A 19,834-nucleotide genomic window follows, 5' to 3' on the forward strand; every position below is an offset into this window, starting at 1 on the left:
ACCTCCCTAAATGGACCCACATCACCGCTCCACCTCAAGAAGCTCAACTAGTACCCCATTCAGAAGAGGTGCCAGTTCAAGATGTTGAGCCACACCTTACTCCACAACCAGGGACCAGCTTACATCACCGACTGAACTTCCACCTTCCCTCCAGAAACCTGCGCCCAGCCTCCCTCTTGTCTCGCCCACTCCACTGCAGCAAACTGGAGGACGTGCCTTCTGTTACCTCCCGGCCAAGTCCTGGAAAGACCACCCACTTCACCTCATACTCTTTGCTGGAAATCTGGAAAGGACTCAAAACCTGGCTGTTCAGCACACTCGGCGCCTGGATACCCTCATGGGTAATTACACGTGCATGCAAATCCAGATTGATTGATTTTTGTTAACAGCATCCTTGATAAGACAGATGTTCCTGCTGTGTTGGCGAAGATGCATTGAAAATTATATTGGGTTCCTCCCATGGAATGTCATCTCATTGAAGGCCGTTTTTTTATGCCTAGGTTCTTTAGCCCGACTCGAATTCCATAATTGTTGGAAGCGGAAAATGGCCTTGGGGCCAAGTGTATGGAGTTAATAGGTCTGTATATTTTCTCATCTGGAATATTGATGCTATCCTTCCTTTTTGTGTCCATTGCTTCTGCCACAGGCATGGGAAATATTCTGCTCTGGGACCTGTATGTAAAAGGTCTAAAATAATAATGGAAGTGAAATCCCTGTATTTGATTTGGTCCACTTTAAAGTTTGTAATTGTTGATCCTTGCTCTCATGTAACATGCCTTTCCATGTGCGTTCTTGTTCTCTGCAGTAAAGAAATGGACACTTTGCTCACACATTTAAAGAAAACATGGGAGTTGCGAATAATTCCACCTGATCTTTTGTTTAGAATCGTCAAGAAGATGCTGAGGAGTACTTGGGGTTTATCTTAAATGGACTTCATGAAGAAATGGTAGAGTTGAAGAAATTTCTCTGCCCGCAGAATGAAAGTAAGTGTCACTTGAGGAGTCCTCTAACCACTCAGGAGTTGCTCGGAGCATATTGAAAAGAAATTTGAATAAATAAATGTTGGAAAATCCGCAACCATTCTGAAGCGAGGTTAAAGCATACATACCCACATATTTTCTTTAGAGTTAAATTCAAAGGCGTGTCAGAAATGGAGGACTTTTTCCACCTCCCCCGGTTATTAAAATGTTTAGACCATTTTGTTCTGCTGGAGCGGTTGGGGCTACAGATCTTAGTGGTTCGCTGGTTGTCTCGTAGCATTCTTTTCTCTGTAAGGCTCTCAAACTGCCTTTCCTGCGTGAATAATGAATGTTCTTTGGTTGGACTGTCGTGTGTTCCAAAATGTCTAATCCCTCTTCAATTATCAGTTTAAAAATGTGAAGCCAGGGACAAAAGTAATTTTGGAAAACACGTTTCACTTTAATTGATTTCTGTGCCCATTTAAAACGTAGATTTCTGCTGATAGCGGGCTCAACATAAAATAAATGAAAAATTCACATATTGGTTATTCCTGCTGAGTTTCTTGTCCGTATTCCTTAGTCAGCAACAGATTTTGGTGCAGTTGAGCTATTGTATACTTTCATTCAACCAGAGTATCTGATTGTACCTGGGTCTGATAATTTGCTTCAGTGTATGTAGCATTTACATTGCAAGTCTCTTACGCCATTCAAATTGTGTTATGTTTTGCTTCATATCCAGCAGACAGCCACCCTTAGATTTGGGGATTGAGTAATACAAATTAATTGATATCTTGTCTTCTGAAGTTAGTTGTGGCATGTTTAGATACAGCGGTGAATCGAACAATGTACTTAACACAAGTTCATTCGGAAAAATCAATCACAGCAGCACTGTGGCCTCTCAGTTTTTCACTTCCCATCATACACATTCCAGGTCAAACATTAGACTCTGTATGCCTCACCGACAGCCATCCCAGCCCTCTCTGACATTGCTCAGGCATTTTCTGCCCCAGACAGATAAAACTTTAATTTTCACCATGCCTCTCCTTCAAAAACCAAGCCGGTGTACAAAGCGATTACTAAACATAGACCATAGAACAAGGTCATTGAGCTAGCCCAAAAGCCCTCTGGGTGCCTTTTTCTAACCCCATCTTCAGTAGAATGAATCTTGAAACCTGACCAATTTCTTGTATACAAGCAAGCTATTACATCAGTATGTACAAAATTCAGTTTCAACTGTTTAAAAGACCAAATCTTACGTTCCCAAAATCTTAGTAATAATCTCGCTGCCTATTGCTTAGTGAAAACTGACCAGATTGGGCTCACTGCACCCACTCCCTTTTGCCATATGATTCAAAGAGGATTCCTCCCTACATCTCATGCCCTGCTCTGGGTAACATTGCAGAAATCTCCACCTTCACACCTTTGTCAATAAGAGACATGGATCTTTTGATAACCAAATCTACATTGGGCTCTCCATTCGACCCAGTTCCCATCACAAATCTGCATCTAAAAATTCCAGGCTTTACACAGACAATTGCCAATCTTATCCGCCTTTACCTACCCTCCGGCATTGCTCCTATCGAATTAAAGCAAGGCATTGTGAAGCCTTCCTTTAAAAAAAAAGCTGTACATCTTAATACTCCATATTGAACAATTACGCTTTTGCCTTCAATCTCAAACATTGTGGAGTGATAAATTGAATGAGAATTTGCCTAGCCTTGGTGCTGGTAAGTTCCAATTCTATTAAGCACTCGGAGGCGAGGATTATGCCATTTTTCCTTCACTTTATTTCACAGCAGCAAGAAAAAACACACAAAAAACTACTTTTCCCATGAACACTTGGGAAACAGGAAACACAAGCATAAGTCCTTTGTTAGTCTCTGTAACATCTGGCAGCTCCCATCATGCCCTGTTGCTGCTTCTTCCTCTTTCTTCGCTGCTCAGCAGCAAGTTAAGTGTTTTTTCCTGTCTCTCCTGGGTTTTGGGAGCTGTGGGGTTGTCGTTTTCTGTTATCTGCCAGCGCTGGTGTGTTTCAACCTTTACAGGTTCCCCTGACGATCGCGGGACGCTTTTGCGCTCCTCACGCGATTCTTTGGCCCAGCAGAGTGCGCTGTTCGCCGCTAGGGGGCAGGCTTCCATCTTGGTGCCAGTCCGCTCAGGGAACGCGTTTGAAGTGCGTTTTTTGGCGCGCTTGCCACAAGTTGTAGTCTCTGTCCTTATCACCCGGTTTTGACACCCGGTGGGCCGCAAGTTAGGTTTCCCCTACATTCCGTGACGCCCAGAGCGGGTTGTATGTGCAGTTGAACACCCTGAGGGGTCGTAATTGCGCCGCGGTAGTGGCGCTAGGGGGCGCTTTACCGGGTGGTGCCCTGAGATTGTGAGGGCTGCAGCGTCCCCTGGGCAAGTCCCTGAATTGTGCGCCTTGGGTACCGCCATAGTCTCTGGGCTGTCCCAGATCCACATTGTGCCCTTTGGGGGGTCTTGTTAATTTGCTGTGCTGTACCTCCTTACCTGCAGAGCCTAACTTTCCTCCGGTCCTGCCATAGAATCCCAGTTATCTAGACATTTATAAATAAACTCATTTTCAATGACGCACAAATGGGACTCAGCCACATAGATGTAGAGATATGATTGCAGTGGTTGACAACTATGTGCATCTTGAGGCCAAAATATCACGGGCACACTGATTTTATTAGACCTATCTGCTGCATTTGATATAGTAGCTCATTACATTCTTGTTGACTGCATTGCCATCATCAGATAGTTCAGCAAGGTTCATGACTGGTTTACATCCTTTCTGAAGGATGGTTTACATCCTTCCTGAAGGACACCACAAAATTGTCCGGGGTCTTTGCACCTCCACTCCTCAGATCGTTATAGTAGGGTGTCCAACAAACTTCTATCCTTTCACCCTACTTAATATTTATGTACAATCTGTAGCTGTTCTAATAAGGATCTATGTCTTTACACATATGCAGAAAGTGCTACTCAAGTCTTTAGGCGTGACCGCCTATCGATTTATTCTGACAACACAAACTGGATGGATAACAACTAGCTTAAAATAAACCTTTTCAAAATTGAAGTATTTTTTCTTAACGTAATCCTTTGCACATTGCTTTCATAGTTCTGGATCATTGCATGTGGCATTTTTCCCACCCTAGTAGAAATATTAAAGGTCTGGGAATAAAAATAGACTCACATCGTGTATTGATTCCCAAGTCATTATGGTAGTGTCTGTATGCTCCTTCTGTGTGTAAGTGTAATTTAAAGCCCATTCGATTTCGTACCCTAGAGGAAACAAAATCTGGGTTCTCTGCAGCAATCACTTCCAGACTACAGCTCTACCATGCTCTATACCTAAGTATAAATACATTTTTAGTCCAGTGTGGCTCAATGATTAGAGCGGCAGACCCTGATGCAGAGGACCAGGGTTCAATTCCCCGCCTCGGCGGGTCTTGGGCTCAAAATTCCACGGACCTGATAATTCTCGCCTCGGTGCCTATTCCAATCATGGAGTCCCACTCTGCATCTCTGGGCAATAGCTTGCTTAATCTCCACAACGGCCCCCACGACGCTAAGGATGCCTGGCCTCCACCTTTTGGGTGCCCAGGAGTGGACGCCTCACAGGGAAAGCCAGGATGGGTTCCACAGCGGTATTCGTTCAAGCGCCTTGAGACCCTTGCGGGTGAGTAGTGCGCTATACAAGTATCAATTTACAATTTACAATGTCTTCATGATATTCAAAATTGCAGTAATATCACCTGCTCTGTTCCTTGCATTACCATTGCAAAGTCTGTCCATGGATGTCTACATTGGTTGTCACTATGAAAGAGAATTCATTTATAGTTTATTTGCCTTATCCATAAATGTTTGTGAGGCATTTCAGCCTTGTAGTCTCTCAAACATCAGCTACAAACCACAGTGAAACCTCTGATCTTCTAAATGCTTGCTTTATGTTGCATCCTTCTGGCAAACCTGATTTCGCATTATTGCTCTGAAATCAGGAACTCTCTCCCCGCCTAAAAGTATTCATTCTCATGAACGATTTGAAAGACTTAAGACTGCCTTTTATCAAATTGATAGTTCTCCTTTGTTTGTCCCTGAGTATTGGGGTGCCAAGAGAGGTTTCTGGTCAGAGAGCTATGCAAATGTACTTTTCCATAATACTAAATGTTTACTGATATCCACTTCCCCTTATGATTCCCTCTTCACTGTCCGTGAGAGGTGGAATGCCGCTTGCAGATAGCAGTCCAGAAAGTCATGTTAAAAAGGATTGAAAGTCACACCCATGTGCTAACTTTTTAGCTGCAATCAAAAACAAAATAGGGAAATTATTTATTACTTTAGCATTGTGGTCGCAGCATCTACTCATGGTCAACATGTTGCAGCGTATCGAGTTTGCCAGATGTCCTAATCACAATGGTGTTTTTTGGAAGAGCTGCACTGTGCAAGCATCTATTTTCAATTGGAGGGGAGGATTATGTGGTTCTATTGTTTTTCCTTTGTGTGGCTGCTCTCCTGATAACTTTTCCCAAGACCCTTGTCAGCAGAAGCACAAGCTTTCCAGCAGCCCAGGTTCTGAGGCACCGAGATTGGATCTCTTGATGGGTGATGCATATTTTTTTCTGAAATCCTCACCAGAGTATGGAGCGGGAGCAGTCAACTGACGGGTCTCATCAACTGGCTGCAAACATCTGAGGAGGCTGTCAGCTAGAGTAAGACAGACTTCTCTTTCCGCATAATTGCTCTTTTACCTGCAATGCTGCCACTGTTCTGCCAGTACTAATGCCTTCTGCTTTCAAGGTAGACCAGGCACTGGAATGACAATCTGACCCATCAGTCTGTTTATCCTGAAAGGAATTAGCAGATTTACACCCTTATGAGGAAAAGACTAATTACCCCGGAAATGACCTCACCCCATAGAGTAACACCATTGCCTCCACCTCTTCTCCTGGAGGGGGAATATTCTGACGAGGATGAAAGTCCATATGGAGATGCTTATAGTCCTTCACAACTTCGGGTGAAGTACCAGGACTCTGATTCAGATGATTATTACCTGGGTCAACATCATCCAGAAACTAAATTCACTCCTCGTGACACGCATCAGGACAAGGTATGGTTGCCATGCCGCCTTCATTAATAAATGACCTACAGCTGATGTTGTTGGATTACAAGAAAAGGTTCCCATCTCAAACCTCCGAAACCATGCAACCTCCCGCGCCACCACCTCAGCAACCTCCTTCTACTTCTATGGCATCAGCCTCTCAGAGGCAGGGAGAACAGCCTTTGGCAGAAGGGCTTGATGTGGTTACAGTGCCTGATGATGACTCATCAGATGAGGACCAGAATGTGGAACCTATCCAAAATCCTGACGCAGAATGGGACGATTATGTTAGCCCAGATCCGCCTTCACCAACTCCGAACCCGGTGGATTCGCCTCCAGCGGACATAGGGGGTTTCCATAACCTTATGGAAAGGGCATCTAAAAGATTTGGCCTTCCTGTTCCTGTGTTACAATCAGACTGTTTCCTCTATGATTTTAAAGAGCCCTACAAAAAATCTATTTGTTCCATATCCATAGTAGAACATGTTTGGAATGAGGGCAAGAGTGATGCAGTCTCCAGCTACTGTAACTCCAGTTCTACCACGGCTGGAGAAAAAATATATGGCTCCGGAGGACAGTCCTACCTGTCTTATTGGTCAACCTAAACCGGACTCTGTTATTTCTCAAGCTGCCCAAAGAAAATCAAGGAACTGGACGGCACCCCTGACTGCACCATCAGACGGAGAGGGCAGGCGCCTGGACAATGTAGGCAAGAGGTTTTCCTCTGTCTAGCCTCTTTGTTAGGGCCTCGAATGCACTAGGGATTTCGGGAGGATATGATCGCCAAATGTGGTGCGATCTTTCTCCGTTCATTGATCAGCTTCCAGAGAGTGCCAAAGCGGAAGCGAGAAAAATCCTGGAAGAAGGTGAACAATCTTCATCTAAAATTATAGATTGTGCAATGGACATTGCTACAACGGCTTTTCGCGCTTTAGCAGGCTCAGCGGTCCTGAGGCGTCAAGGTTGGTTGAGATGTACCTGGTTTCGCCTGGAGGTGCAGAATAAGATTCTGGATCTGCCCTTCGACGGAGATATGCTGTTTGGCAAGCATGTAGATGATGCTTTACAGAACATTAAAAAAGATACTGAAACGGCAAGATCTTTGGGCACACTTCAATATCGAAAAGTACCTTTCCGGGGTGCAAGAGGTAAAGGATTCTCTATGTATAGGGGAGGCTATCAACAACGCTACTCCTCCTATTCACAATCCTCTCAATCATTCAAGCCTCAGTACTCTCAGCGCAAAGTCAATCAGTGTCTTTCTCTCGCCAATCTTACAGAGGTAGACAGGGACGTCAGGGGAGAGATACCTCTAAACGCCAAGAGCTGCTTCCTGGCTCTGCCTACTGGTCCTTCACCCCTTGTAACATCGATGGGGGGCAGGATTACACATTTTCTCGATTGCTGGAAGATCATAACAGATCAATGGGTCCTGAATATCGTTCAATTTGGCCATACACTAGAATTCCAAAACCTCCCACCTCCCAGAGCCCCTTGCGCCACAGAATCAAAACATCTGCATCTTCTGTCTCGAGTGTAACTGCTCACCAAGGGAGCGATAGAACCAGTGGCACTCTCTCAAAGAGGAAAAGGGTTATATTCCAGATTTTTCCTCATTCACAAGATGGAGGAAAAGTGGCGCCCAATCTTAGCTCATAGGGAGCTCAACACCTATCTCATAAAACTATTTTCGAATGGTCTCTCTTCAAGACGTCTTACGTCTTCTAAATCCAGTGCATTACATGGCGATTTTGGATCTCCAGGACACACATTTCCACATTCCAATCCACCCAGCTCACAGAAAATATTCACGCTTCAGAGTAGCCAAGAGCCACTTTCAGTTCAAAGTACTGCCGTTCGGGCTCCGATCCGCTCAGCGGATATTCACAAAGGTGTTGGCCCCGGTAGCAGCATTCCTAAGGAGACAATCGCTAGAAGTTTTCCCTTATCTAGACGATTAGTTGATAAAAGCTCCGTCTTCTGAAGCAACAAAAAAGGCAGTCGAAAGTTGCATCCAACTTTTCAATCACCTGGGTCTGCATCTTATCAAGGAAAAATCAGTCTTTGTTCCATCCAGAAGGGTCAAGTTCCTGGGCTCCATTCTGGATGCAATAAGCTGCAAGGCTTTTCCTTCGGAGGAAAGACCGAAAAAGCTCATCTTCTCAGCCAACCATTTACAAAAGAGACGATCCCGGTCAGTTCATCTATACAAGTCTTTCCTAGGATCGATCTCATCTTGCATACCATTAGTTCTGCATTGCAGACTGCGAATGCGTCCCATGCAAGAACAGCTGAACACGCAATGGCGCCAGGTGGACTGTTCTTTCGAATACCAGATAAGGGTCACTCCTCTCATGAGAAAAGAAGCTGGTTGGTGGGCTATCAAGGAGAACATCTCAATAGGTCTCTTTCAGGATGGCTCCATCCCCTATGATTCTAACCACAGACTCCTCCATCGAAGGGTGGGGCGCTGTCTTACAGGAACTCCAAGAGTCACTGGAACGCAGAAGAGCGTTTTCTTCACATCAATCTCTTGGAACTCAGAGCGATTCGCCTAGCCTTGCAGGCTTTCAGGCCGAAGGTTCAAGACGCAACAGTGCTGGTCAGGACGGACAACACAACGGCCATGCATTACATACACAAACAGGGAGGTACAAGGTCTCATCTGCTCTCTCAGCAGAGCATCTACCAGGCACTCTCAACACAACAGCAGACACCTTGAGTCATCTGAAATCGGCCTGTCACAATTGCGAATTGGATCAAGACATTCTGGAGGAAGTGTTTCAACGTTTGGGAACTCCAACAGTAGACCTGTTTACGACTCCAGAAAACAGGAAATGCCGACTCTATGCAAGCAGGAATCACCATCGAGGGTCACTGGGGAATGCTCTTTCAATGTTTTGGTTAGGCGCATTTGTTAACGCATTTCCTCCAATTCCCCTAATCCCATGGCTTCTCAGGAAAATAAAGATGGAACCTTGCAGGATGATCTTAATAGCACCAGCGTGGCCTCGCCAATTCTGGTTCACAGAGCTTCTCCTACTTTCTCAGGACCATCCATTTCACCTATGTCCCATTCCATCTGTATTAACAATGTCCCAGGGACAGGTGGTACATCCAAATCCGAGCTCTCTCCATTTGAGCACAGAGAATTCCACAGCCTAGATATTCCTCAGGAATGTAGGGAAATATTAACTCAAGCGCACGCACCAAGTACAAATAAGACGTATGGTGCTAAATGGAAGAGCTTCTGTCTGTTGGGTCATCGAGAACACATCCATCCATTCTCTTCAGCTCCTCATCAGATACTGCTTTACATTCTATCGCTGGCTAAATGAGGCCTTTCTCATTCTTCCATCAAAGTACATCTGGGGGCTATTTCAAGATTCAGAAGATCAGCTTCGGGTCCTTCTCTGGTCGGCTAGAATTATCAAACCATTCCTGAAAGGTCTTTTCAGGGTTTTTCCTCCAGTGTGGCCACCACCACTGGCTTGGAATCCCCAGCATTGGTAACTTTCATAGATTCCCATGCGCCCACCCTCCTCCCCTAGGAAATCTCAGCCTTCAGCAAAGGTGGTTACTGTTGCACAACGGCTGCGTAAATCTGAGGCTCTCTCAGGAGGGTTCTATGGGGTGAGGCTAATCTGATTGGTTGTTGCAAAATGTTGGTCTCGTTTACAAAATGAGGTAGATATGCTACAAAATGAGATGAGGCCTAGGCCTTACTTTCTCTTTTGTACATACTGCTATGGTATTTTATATTTACCGAGGCTCCCAGGCTGACGACGGGGAATGATACAAAGCATGGGAATCTATGAACGTTACCAATACTGGGGAACCAAAGTTACAGGTAAGTAACTTGTTTTCTTCAATGTTCTCAATCATTTGAAGTATCTGTGAAGTTAATCATTCTACTTCTCAATCTTTCTCCTGATTTTCCTTCTAACACCACCCGCAATTAGGTGAAACCAAGGCCCAGAGTTGCATCTAGACTAATGGGGAGAGTGACTTATCTATAACATCCTCTTCTTGAGATGCATCTTACAAGAGACATAGGCAAACGATACTAAACTAAGATGATGTCATATGCTTTTGACTGGTGTGACAAAAATACATCTATATCTGTTTGAGAGATTCTCTCATGGTTACTTTAGTAACACTCTTCATTCTCAACTTGAATATATTCATCAGTTGGGCACCCTATCGGGATCTCCTAGAGAGTTAGTCAGCTGTTGTGACTTAGTTGGTGCATTCTAAGAGTGCCACCGCAGGAACACACTTTGAGTCGTTTGCCACTCTTGTTAAAGTCCCAACCTTGGTCAGTAGCCTTTTCTCTGGAAGAAGGCTCCGATTATTGCTCCTGTGCTTGTAATACCTGTACAATTGCGCATGTTCCTATGTATATCAAGAATAGTGATCATTGGCATATTGACCCGTTTCAAGTTCTTGTGGGCCCTCACCTCATATCCCCTCCCACCCTCCTCTCTTCATTCTTCACTCACCCTCGCACCCTGTAGTATCCACTGATAGTAAGACCTGTGCCTCCAACTTGGTGATTCAGTGTGGGATTCAAACTGCTTCTTAGTATCTTGTCACTTCTCAAACCTGAAGGTTTGAATGGTATGTACCAAGCATGGGCGTAGCTTGGTCAATAAGACTGGAGGTGCGTGAGCTTCAGATTTTCCAACAATCAGGCTGGCATATAATGTTTAAATCCCTTCTACGACAGAGTACATGAGGGCCCTAAGGGGGAAGTAGAAAGGGAGAGGCATGCAAATTAGTAGGAGTACTAGGAGAGAAAACACAATATTTTGTAAAATAACCAATATTTGTGAGGACTTTCAAAACAGAGGAGAGCATGTGTTTATTTCTGTATGTATGTAAACATTACTGGTGAAATCAGACAGAGCAATACCGGGTACCAAGGGTATCACAACCCATTGAAGTATGGATTGTTGACAGTATTTTGGTATTTTAGCGTTGTTCTGGTCTCGTTACACAGTAGCAAAAATCTGGCATATGTCCAAAGTAACCGCTTCATACTTTGTTACTCAAATATCTCAAACGCTCTGCTTTACAAACTCAGTAGTACTGTGGTTGGCAGATGCACTCCCCAGGTGCCAGCTTATATAGACATTATTCACTACTTCTGTTTGGGTGTGGTATGAGGGTATACTACATCCAAAGTAATGAGTCCTGCAAGCTGACAAGAAGAGTATCACCTCCTGTTTAGCTGGACAAATTCCCAGTCGCCAGTGATGGGGTCAAGGAGTAATGTGTACCCTTTTCCCATTATTTGTGTCATGTGTACCCTAAGCTACTTCTATTATGTTTGGTGATCTCTTAAAGCATGGCCCTATTTTGTTGCATATCTGAGTATTGGGTTTATTATGCCGAAATAGACCAGGTCTGCCTTTAACATGAACTGTCCCATTCCTGTTGGTCCTATTACATATGCAGAAACCATGGGACATGTTCTGGCTATGTTAAGTCTCTGGCTTTTCATTTAGGGTGTAACTCCCTGGGACATTCATAGATTTGTATTGCTCATTGTGCCCTGATTTAACTACTACAGCATCATATCATACCCATGAGTAAGGTTTCTCCTGTGTAAGCTGGCGAGGAGAAAATAAGGGAGGTTTATTTCCTACTTTGATTCCCACAAGTAAGTTTTCTCTTGTGTAAGCTGGCGAGGGAAAAATAAGGGAGGTTTATTTCCTACTTGACGTTGGGAATTTTACATGTGTGTTGGTACTGCACAGCTATTTTTAGTTTAAAAGTACGTAAAGGGTTTCACTTGCTGAGAAAACAGACCCGTCCCTCAGACTGTAGCATTCAATCAATCCTACCAGATAGGAGCAGATTATTAGTGTATTTGCCGTCAGCTAACCGCTTTTGCTAGCACACACCAAGACGTATAGGTTCCTATACTGTGGGTCATTATTATGCAGTACTCTACAACAGAATAAATACCATGGGGAATAGCTAACATGAACAAAGTATATAAGACATATAACCCATACATAATTAAATTATATTACCCAGTGGCTATCACTACTGGGTAGTTATGTTAGGATAGTGTTTCCATAGGAAATGCCTTTTTTGTGTTGCTCATACCTTTGGCACGATTTGACGAATCTCCACAAAAATTTCCAAAAGAGTCCCTTTTTTTTTTGCTTTCATTTGTGCATGGAGAGTTTCAGGGTGATCTGTGAAGAGGGAACCGAGAATGAAGGTCGGTCCCTAATGCATTTTCTCCATTAATTGCTCTATTGGAATTTTAGAGACCGCTACAACCCAAACTGCAGAACGGACGTGCACCAATTTGGCAGACGGATGGATCCTTGTAAACAAAGAGATTTGTGATTTGGTGTAAATTAGTTTAGTAGGTTTTGAGCAATTAATACTTTAGATTTCACACCACAGGGGATCTGTGGTGCTGACGGATCTTATAGTGAGTTCTGATTTGCTGCCACCACATCAACATCCATATTAGGACTCTGGACTCAGTCACTCTGACCCCCCCTCCCCCGTAGTGTGGCCCCAGAGGGACCCTGCCTGTGGCCAAAAAGGTTTTAATTTATTTGTTATACTTTGGAGCGATATGGTGAAAAAAAAATTTAAAAATGAAAAAGCCTGCGAACTCCTGTGCTATCAAGAAAAAGAACAAAGCCTGGAGTGCACGGTATGCGAAGGCCTGTGGGTGTCGCAAAATGATCCTTTTGGGAAGGGGTGCTTCGAGTTCCAGGGACCACATCTCTAAGGGCCGTTCTGTCAAGGGGAGCGAGGCGCGTGCCTCCTCCTCCCGGAGCATTAACACGCTCCAGGGACCCCATCCACCATGACCAGTTATCAATAAGGGGAGTGGTAGTGCAGCCTTCACTTTCTGAGCTATAATAGGCCCCAGGGACCACATCCCTGTCGGCCAAATGCTGTAAAAAAAGGTAAGGGGCCAGCTCAATTACATTAGCATGAGCAGGGAAACATTTGTTTGCTCTCACCTAGTGGGAATTGCAAAAAACACAGTTGATGGACAGATGTATCCTGGGTCACTAAAACCTAATTGTAGTTACTATTGTGATTGCATTTTGTGGGCTAAAAAACTTTGAGACTGAGCTGTTGCTTTAATTTTCATTCAGCTCACAAATTGCAATAATAAAAACTGTTAAAAGAAAGTCAGATATGTTTCATTTTATTGTAAGTTTATTAAACCGTTTTTATACTAACTATTAAACATGGCATTGTGTGAATTACTAAAATATGTGCTAGGTAAAAATATTGTGATATTTGGAGAAAGATAATAGGGTCACTTTTTATATTGTGGTGGTATGACTCTTTGGCAGAGTCTTTAAGTCTACCTGAGTGCAGCTAGGACCTGCAAGACGAACCACACGTTGCATCCCTGAAGGCCATGCCAGTTGTGGTGTTGACTGCTTGCAAGTGACTGGAGGCAGGGCCAGGCCGCAGGCCAGGCTCTCTGACCAGCCCCACGCTGCGCACAAAAAAAGGCCTTGTGCACGGGACGGTTGGATGCAGGGCCTGGTTGCAGGTTGGTGTTATAATCTTCCTTTCTGTATTAATGGTTTGTTCCGTTCCCCCCCCTTCCTGTCCTCTCTCCTTGGTTTCTCCCACCTGGAGTTGACAGTAGAATGTTGGTATCTTACTGCAGTTGTGGAGAGTGGATGGCCAATAAAGCAGTACTTTTACTGACTCTGGTTCCTCTCATCAATAGCTCTAACACTGGTGACAAACTGCGAAGGGGGGAAGTCTTGGCCATCTCCCCTCTGTGTACTATCTCCAGTTACCATACACATAAGAAACTACAAAGAAGTTACTGGTGGGTGGTTATCGTACGAGGGAAGAAGAGAAAAGGAATGAAGACTTACAAGTAATAGAGCAAGCGGACTCAAGTGGAACTCACCGCTGATTACCACGCTATTCCAGCATCTCAACAGTTACCCTACCTGTGGTCTAGGAACTTCATGGTATGCAATAGCCGGCTGTGCCTCAGCATATCTGTGGGTATTCTTTGCGGGCACGAAGTGCAGAGGAAAACATCAGACTTGCAGGACATGGCTTACCGTGAAGGAAGAAGGTAATGTGCACTCCCATTGATTGGACTTTCTGTGCATTTCCAGTAGTAGCCTGTCACCTCTGCCTCACACTAGCTACGGGTGCGAGGCGATACTCCCGGAGGCTCTTGCGGTACTGCACAAGGCTGTGCGTTTGACGTTCCTGTCACAGGTCTCCAACAGCGTTCCTTTTGCAGCGGGATGGCGACTTTGAAGACCATGTGGCAGTAGTATATCCTCCCTGAGGAATGGCGGTGAGGAGCTGTCTGCTTCCGGCTCGTTGAGTGCCTCCGGCTTCCTCTGCATTCCATCCCATCGCCTTCCCCGTCCTGTCAGCTGTCTGTCTCCAGCTCGGGTGAGGTCTTCTGCCTCTCGTGCTCTGTGGCCATCGTTTCCCGTTTCTGTCAGTGAGATGAGGTGGGGTCCAAGTATATCCCTGTGGGAGTGGCGGTACCCTGGCGAACTCTTCCCGCTTCATCGAAGCAACGCTCTTCACTTCCCCGTCCTGTCAGCGTGTTTGGGGGTGTATGCAGCTGAGACGCTACTCCCCTGAATGTGCGCTTTCTTCCGGTCAGCGCTGGTGTAATACCACCTCCTACCATCAGCGTATCAGTTTCTGGCTTTGATATTAGACTAAAGAAATGCAGCTTTTCGACCTTCACAAAGTCCGCTCTCCATTGAACTGTAAATAGAGAGCATTCAACATTTAGCTGCCAAGCGTTCATTTCTGACTTATCTGGGACTGGTTTCCACACGTGCTCTGTTCCAGCATCATTTGGTACCCTTCTGCTCAGAACTACCTGGTGTGTTCCTGCTTCTTCGCTTTTGCCACCATTTACAGCGCCTATCTGCTCTACACTATATTTGGAGTTACTTGTTATAAAAATATAATGGAATAAAATCTAACTTACTTTCCACGTTCGATTATCCCAGTGAGACCTCATCTTACCGTTATTGTGTCCTGCAGGCAACCCCACTTTTCCCACTATGATGGTGGCAGCCAGCATGAGCTAGCCACCTTCCTTTTTAAATGAGATAGGAGAGCCAGAGATAAGCTGGAAAGAGTTGATCAAACTGTTTGATTCATACCTTATTGCCATTGGTTGGGAGCACTTCACATCCATGCGGAAACAGCATATTCTCCTCCACAATTTGGGAGTGTATGGGCACAAGATTTACGAAACGATACCTGAACCACAAAACTAGGGAGGTCCTGCTATTGAGGGTATGGATATCTTTGAAAGCACCATGGTCAAACTAAGGGCATACTTTGGGGACAGAGCAAATAAACTGTTGGAACGACACACATTTTTCAACAGAGCGCAAGGTAAACCGGAATCCTTAACCAATTATATTGCAGCGTTGAGAGGCCTCACCCAATTGTGTAAATTTGGCAACCTAACAGATTCATTGATAAGAGACCAGTTAGTGTGGTGCACCAATAATGTACGTATTCAGGAGAAACTGTTAGCCTAAAACCCAATCAAAGAGAGGCTATTGCCATCGCACAATCTGTGGAACACACGGCCAAATGCATTAAAGAAATGAAGAACACACCCGAGATAGTGGCTAATATTCAGAAGATGAGGAGAACAACGAAGTGTTAAAAAGAAAGGAGTTGCAACAAGGCTCCTAGTAGTGAGAGGAACCTCAGGTGTTTCAGGTGTGGCAGTAGCAACCACTTTGCCAATAACATTCATTGCCTCGCAAGACGTGTTACCTGCAAAAAGTGTAATAGAAGGACATTTTGCAAGGGTGTGCAGGGAAGGTGACCCCCATGTCAAGGAGGGTGGGGGAATAGAAGGATCTTGGGGTAAAGAAGGGAAATGTGTAATGCCTGTTGGAAATAAGTATGTATTACAAGTTAAAGAAGGCTCAGGAAGTGTCAATATGGTTTATCCCAAATGTGATGTATCCTTGAATGACATACCTTTCACCATGTTTGCTGATTCATGTTCCCCATTACGTTAAACAAAAATGATTGAGTGTGTTTTGAGGGCCATGGGAGGAACACATTACAGAAAGCAGATATTGCACCCACAGGTTATAACAAAGACCCCATACCGCTTCTAGGGATGAAGGAGATGCGTATTGAGTTCAAAGGCAGGGATACTTATGGTAAAGTCTACATTGTACAGTCAGGATCCAACCTGTTAGGATGGCAACAGAAGGAACTGGGCATCATCCTGGATCCCCAACAAGGAAAAACAGGTTCTACTGACTACAGGTAACCTGGGCAGGGGCACTATTTGTGACGCATTTCCTATATTTTTTTGGGAATAGCTTGACCTTTTACACGACTTTCAGCACAAAATAAAACTTAAAACGAACACCAAAACGGTGGTACACAAACTGCGTCCTGTACCCCAACAAATAAAGGAGCCCCAGAGAAAGAGCTTAACAAACTGTGTGACATGGGAATCATACAACCCGTTGAATGCTCAGAGTGGTTGGTGCCAGTTGTGATCGCAGCCAAGGCCATTGGAGATGGAATTTGCCTGTGTGCAGACTTAAGGAGCTTCAACGAGAGCATATGGATAGAAAGACACCCACTGTCGAACATAAATGAGATGCTCAGCATCATGTCCCAGGCAAAGTATTTCAGTGTCATCAACCTATCAATGGCTTGCCACCAGGTTGACCTGCACCCAGAAGCAAGACCTCTCACCGTATTCATAACCCCTCAAGGTACGTACATGTTCAGGAAGATGCCGTTTGGGTTGGCTTCCGCTGCGGCGGTTTTCCAGAGGGTAATGCAACAAATTCTGAAGGGGATTGACTGCTCCATGTGCTTCCAAGATGATATCTTGGTGTACGGATGCTATCTGGAAGAACATAATACCCTCAGACTCGTATCTAAGAGACACCTGGATGCAGGTTTAACAGTACAGAAATCCAAGTGCAAAATAAGGATGACGTCGGTTGATTAACTTGGACATTCAATTTCAGAAGAAGGATTTAGGCCTAAAGACAACCTGCTCAGTGCTGTGAGAGACGCTCCATATCCAAAAAACAAGGATGAGCTCAAGTCATTCCTAGGGTTAATGAAATACATAGCCAAATACATTAAAAACTTTGCATCCAAATGTGAACCGGTGCGAGAATTACTAAAACAAAACAATGAGTTTGAATGGAATGAACAACATAGGTCAGTGGTGGTTCCACTCAAAGAAGAGATCTTAAGTTTGCCAGCTTTAGGGGTATTTGATCCACAAAACAAAACCATCCTCACTTCAGACGCATCCAACAAGGGATTGGGGGCCACCCTATCCCAAAGAAATGGGAAGGAGGAAAGAATTATTGCTTTCGCATCCCATTGCCTGACAACAGCTGAGAAAAATTACTTTGTAGTTGAAAAGGAGGCCCTGACGTATTTCTGGGCGGGGAAGCATTGTAAATTCTTCCTGTGGGGGCTTAACTTCACCATTCGTACAGGCCATAAGCCTCTTACCTCCATTTTCGATGTGAAGGGTATGGAAAATTGTATTCCTCGAATTGTAAAATGGATCCTGGGATTAGAGAATTTTAACCACAAAGTTGAGTATGTCCCTGGTGAAGACAACCAAATTGCTGATTTCTTGTCTAGGACACCTTTGGAAATGGAGCAACCTGGGGAAATGCTGGACAGACATTATGGCTTTAGAAGACCCTGCCATTACAGAAGAAGAGTGGAAGAAAAGCGTGGAAGAGGACAAGGTTTAGGGAAGGCTGAAGTGTATTGAGAGAAGGGGGGCCTAATCGATGCAGTGACCTGGAAGAGGAACTAAAAGACTTCTGGGAAGTCAGGAACAAATTGAGTATCATATGTGACAGAATCGACTGTAAAACCAAAGTTGTAGCACCTGTGAGTTTCAGTAGAAGAATATTGGATCTGGCACACAAAGGTCATCTGGGACGCCGCATTACCAAGAGTAGAGTTCGGGCCAACTTCTGGTTCCTCATGATGGATGCCATGACAGAACAGCTAGTGAAGGACTGTGTCAGCTGTGCCACTAGTGACCAGTCTAAATCTGTATGTAAGGCCCCTTTGTCCCCTGTTACAGGACCCACTAAACCTTGGAGTAAACTAGCCATGGACATTATGGGTCCCATGAACAACCTGGGCGTCCAGAAGAGATTCATGTTGGTCTTAGTCGACTATTCCTCCCATTTGGTGTCTCAGAAATTTGTTTATCGAATAACCGCCAGTACAGTCCTGGATTTCCTCAAAAACGTATTCTCCAAAGAGGGCATACCTTCCACCCTGGTCACTGATAACGGTGTACAGTTTACGTCTCAACTTATGAAGGAATTCTTAAACCACTTGAACATCAAACACAAATTGACTGCATTATATTGTCCTAATGCCTACTGCCTGGTTGAGAGGACTAACAGGTTGATAAAGGAACATATTCAACTAGCCACTGCCAACGGTCTTGACCTTGAATCATCTTTACGGGACTGTTTGTGGGCATATAACACCAAGCCTAACCTGGTAACTGGGGTTTCCCCATTTGTTTCCCTCAGGGGGAGAATCATGCACCAATCTCAACCCTAGTTGGCTGTGTGGAGGTAGGGCTCTACATCCAAGTACCGAGCACATGGGTAGGAAGGTTGACCAGCACCAAGCTAAATACAAAGAATGATATGACAAAAGGAACAGGGTCAAAGCCCCTAGGTGGAGATTAGGGGATGTGGTGCAGGTCAAGAGAAGCGTAAAGGAACCTCACAGAGCAAATTGTACCATCCTTGCCACATTGTGAAAGCTTTCAACAATGTCGTTCTCCTTGAGAATGGGTAATGGTGGAGTTGCAACGAAGTTGTCAAGTCCCAAATGATTTCGTAAGTTTGGTTCCTTCTGTGTATAGTGCCTCTTTGTATAGGGAGGGAGATGTGTTATAATCTTCCTTCCTGTATTAATGGTTTGTTCCGTTTCCCTCCCTCCTCTTCCCCTCACCTTGGTTTCTCCCACCTGGAGTTGACAGTAGAATGTTGGTATCTTACTGCAAGTGAGGAGAGTGGATGGCCAATAAAGCAGTACTTTTACTTACTTTGGTTCCTGTCATCAATACCTCTAACAGTTAGCTTTGCGTATGGTTATAAAATATTACTTTACGTTAAAAGAGCTAGAAATTCACTGAAAAATCCAATGGTTAAAGTGATATAGATAGGTGAAAATTTCAGATAAAACATGCCATTTTAAACGTACAAAACTGCTGAAATTCTACAGTTTTAGTTATTTCAAGTAACTTGAACTTGTGCCCAACAGTAACTATAATGCACAATGTTGCATGCACTTCTAATTACCCCACATGTTACCTCTCATGACCTCATTGAAAATATCACTGCAACAATAGCCATGAAGTTATTGAAGAGAACACTGCATTGCGGGGTCCATGGGCAATGTGTGTGTATGTATATAAATTCAGTGAACAAAGCAGTTAAAGGGAATTTGTTACAAAACAAAACGTAAAAAGCACTAAAATTAGTTAGTAATGTTTAGGTAAAGTATTCATTTGTGTCCCAATTATGTACCAAGATATAACGTCACCCATATGGTAAATTATTTGCATTACTGCTGAACTCTCGCACAGACCTTGGGCCTGACCCGGTCACATTAGTTCAACCTATGCTGTGCACAGTTTTGTCATGCACAGCACCCTGGGCCTTCGATGAGGCTAGACCCTGTACTCAAGTCATCTCAGGCAGCCAGCTATGTC

General features: G+C 44.4%; 1 protein-coding gene across 2 annotated transcripts in view; it reads left to right on the plus strand.

Moving 5' to 3' along the window:
* Positions 1–19,834, plus strand: part of USP10 (ubiquitin specific peptidase 10) — a 319,435-nt gene that overhangs the window by 194,860 nt on the left and 104,741 nt on the right. For both annotated transcript variants that reach the window (XM_086945847.1, XM_086945848.1), the window contains one exon: positions 884–983. In XM_086945847.1, coding sequence (XP_086801973.1) covers positions 884–983 — 100 coding nt within the window. The remainder of the gene's footprint in view (positions 1–883; positions 984–19,834) is intronic.

This window comes from Lissotriton vulgaris, chromosome 12, assembly GCF_964263255.1.
Source record: "Lissotriton vulgaris chromosome 12, aLisVul1.2, whole genome shotgun sequence".
Classification (NCBI taxonomy): Eukaryota; Metazoa; Chordata; class Amphibia; order Caudata; family Salamandridae; genus Lissotriton; species Lissotriton vulgaris.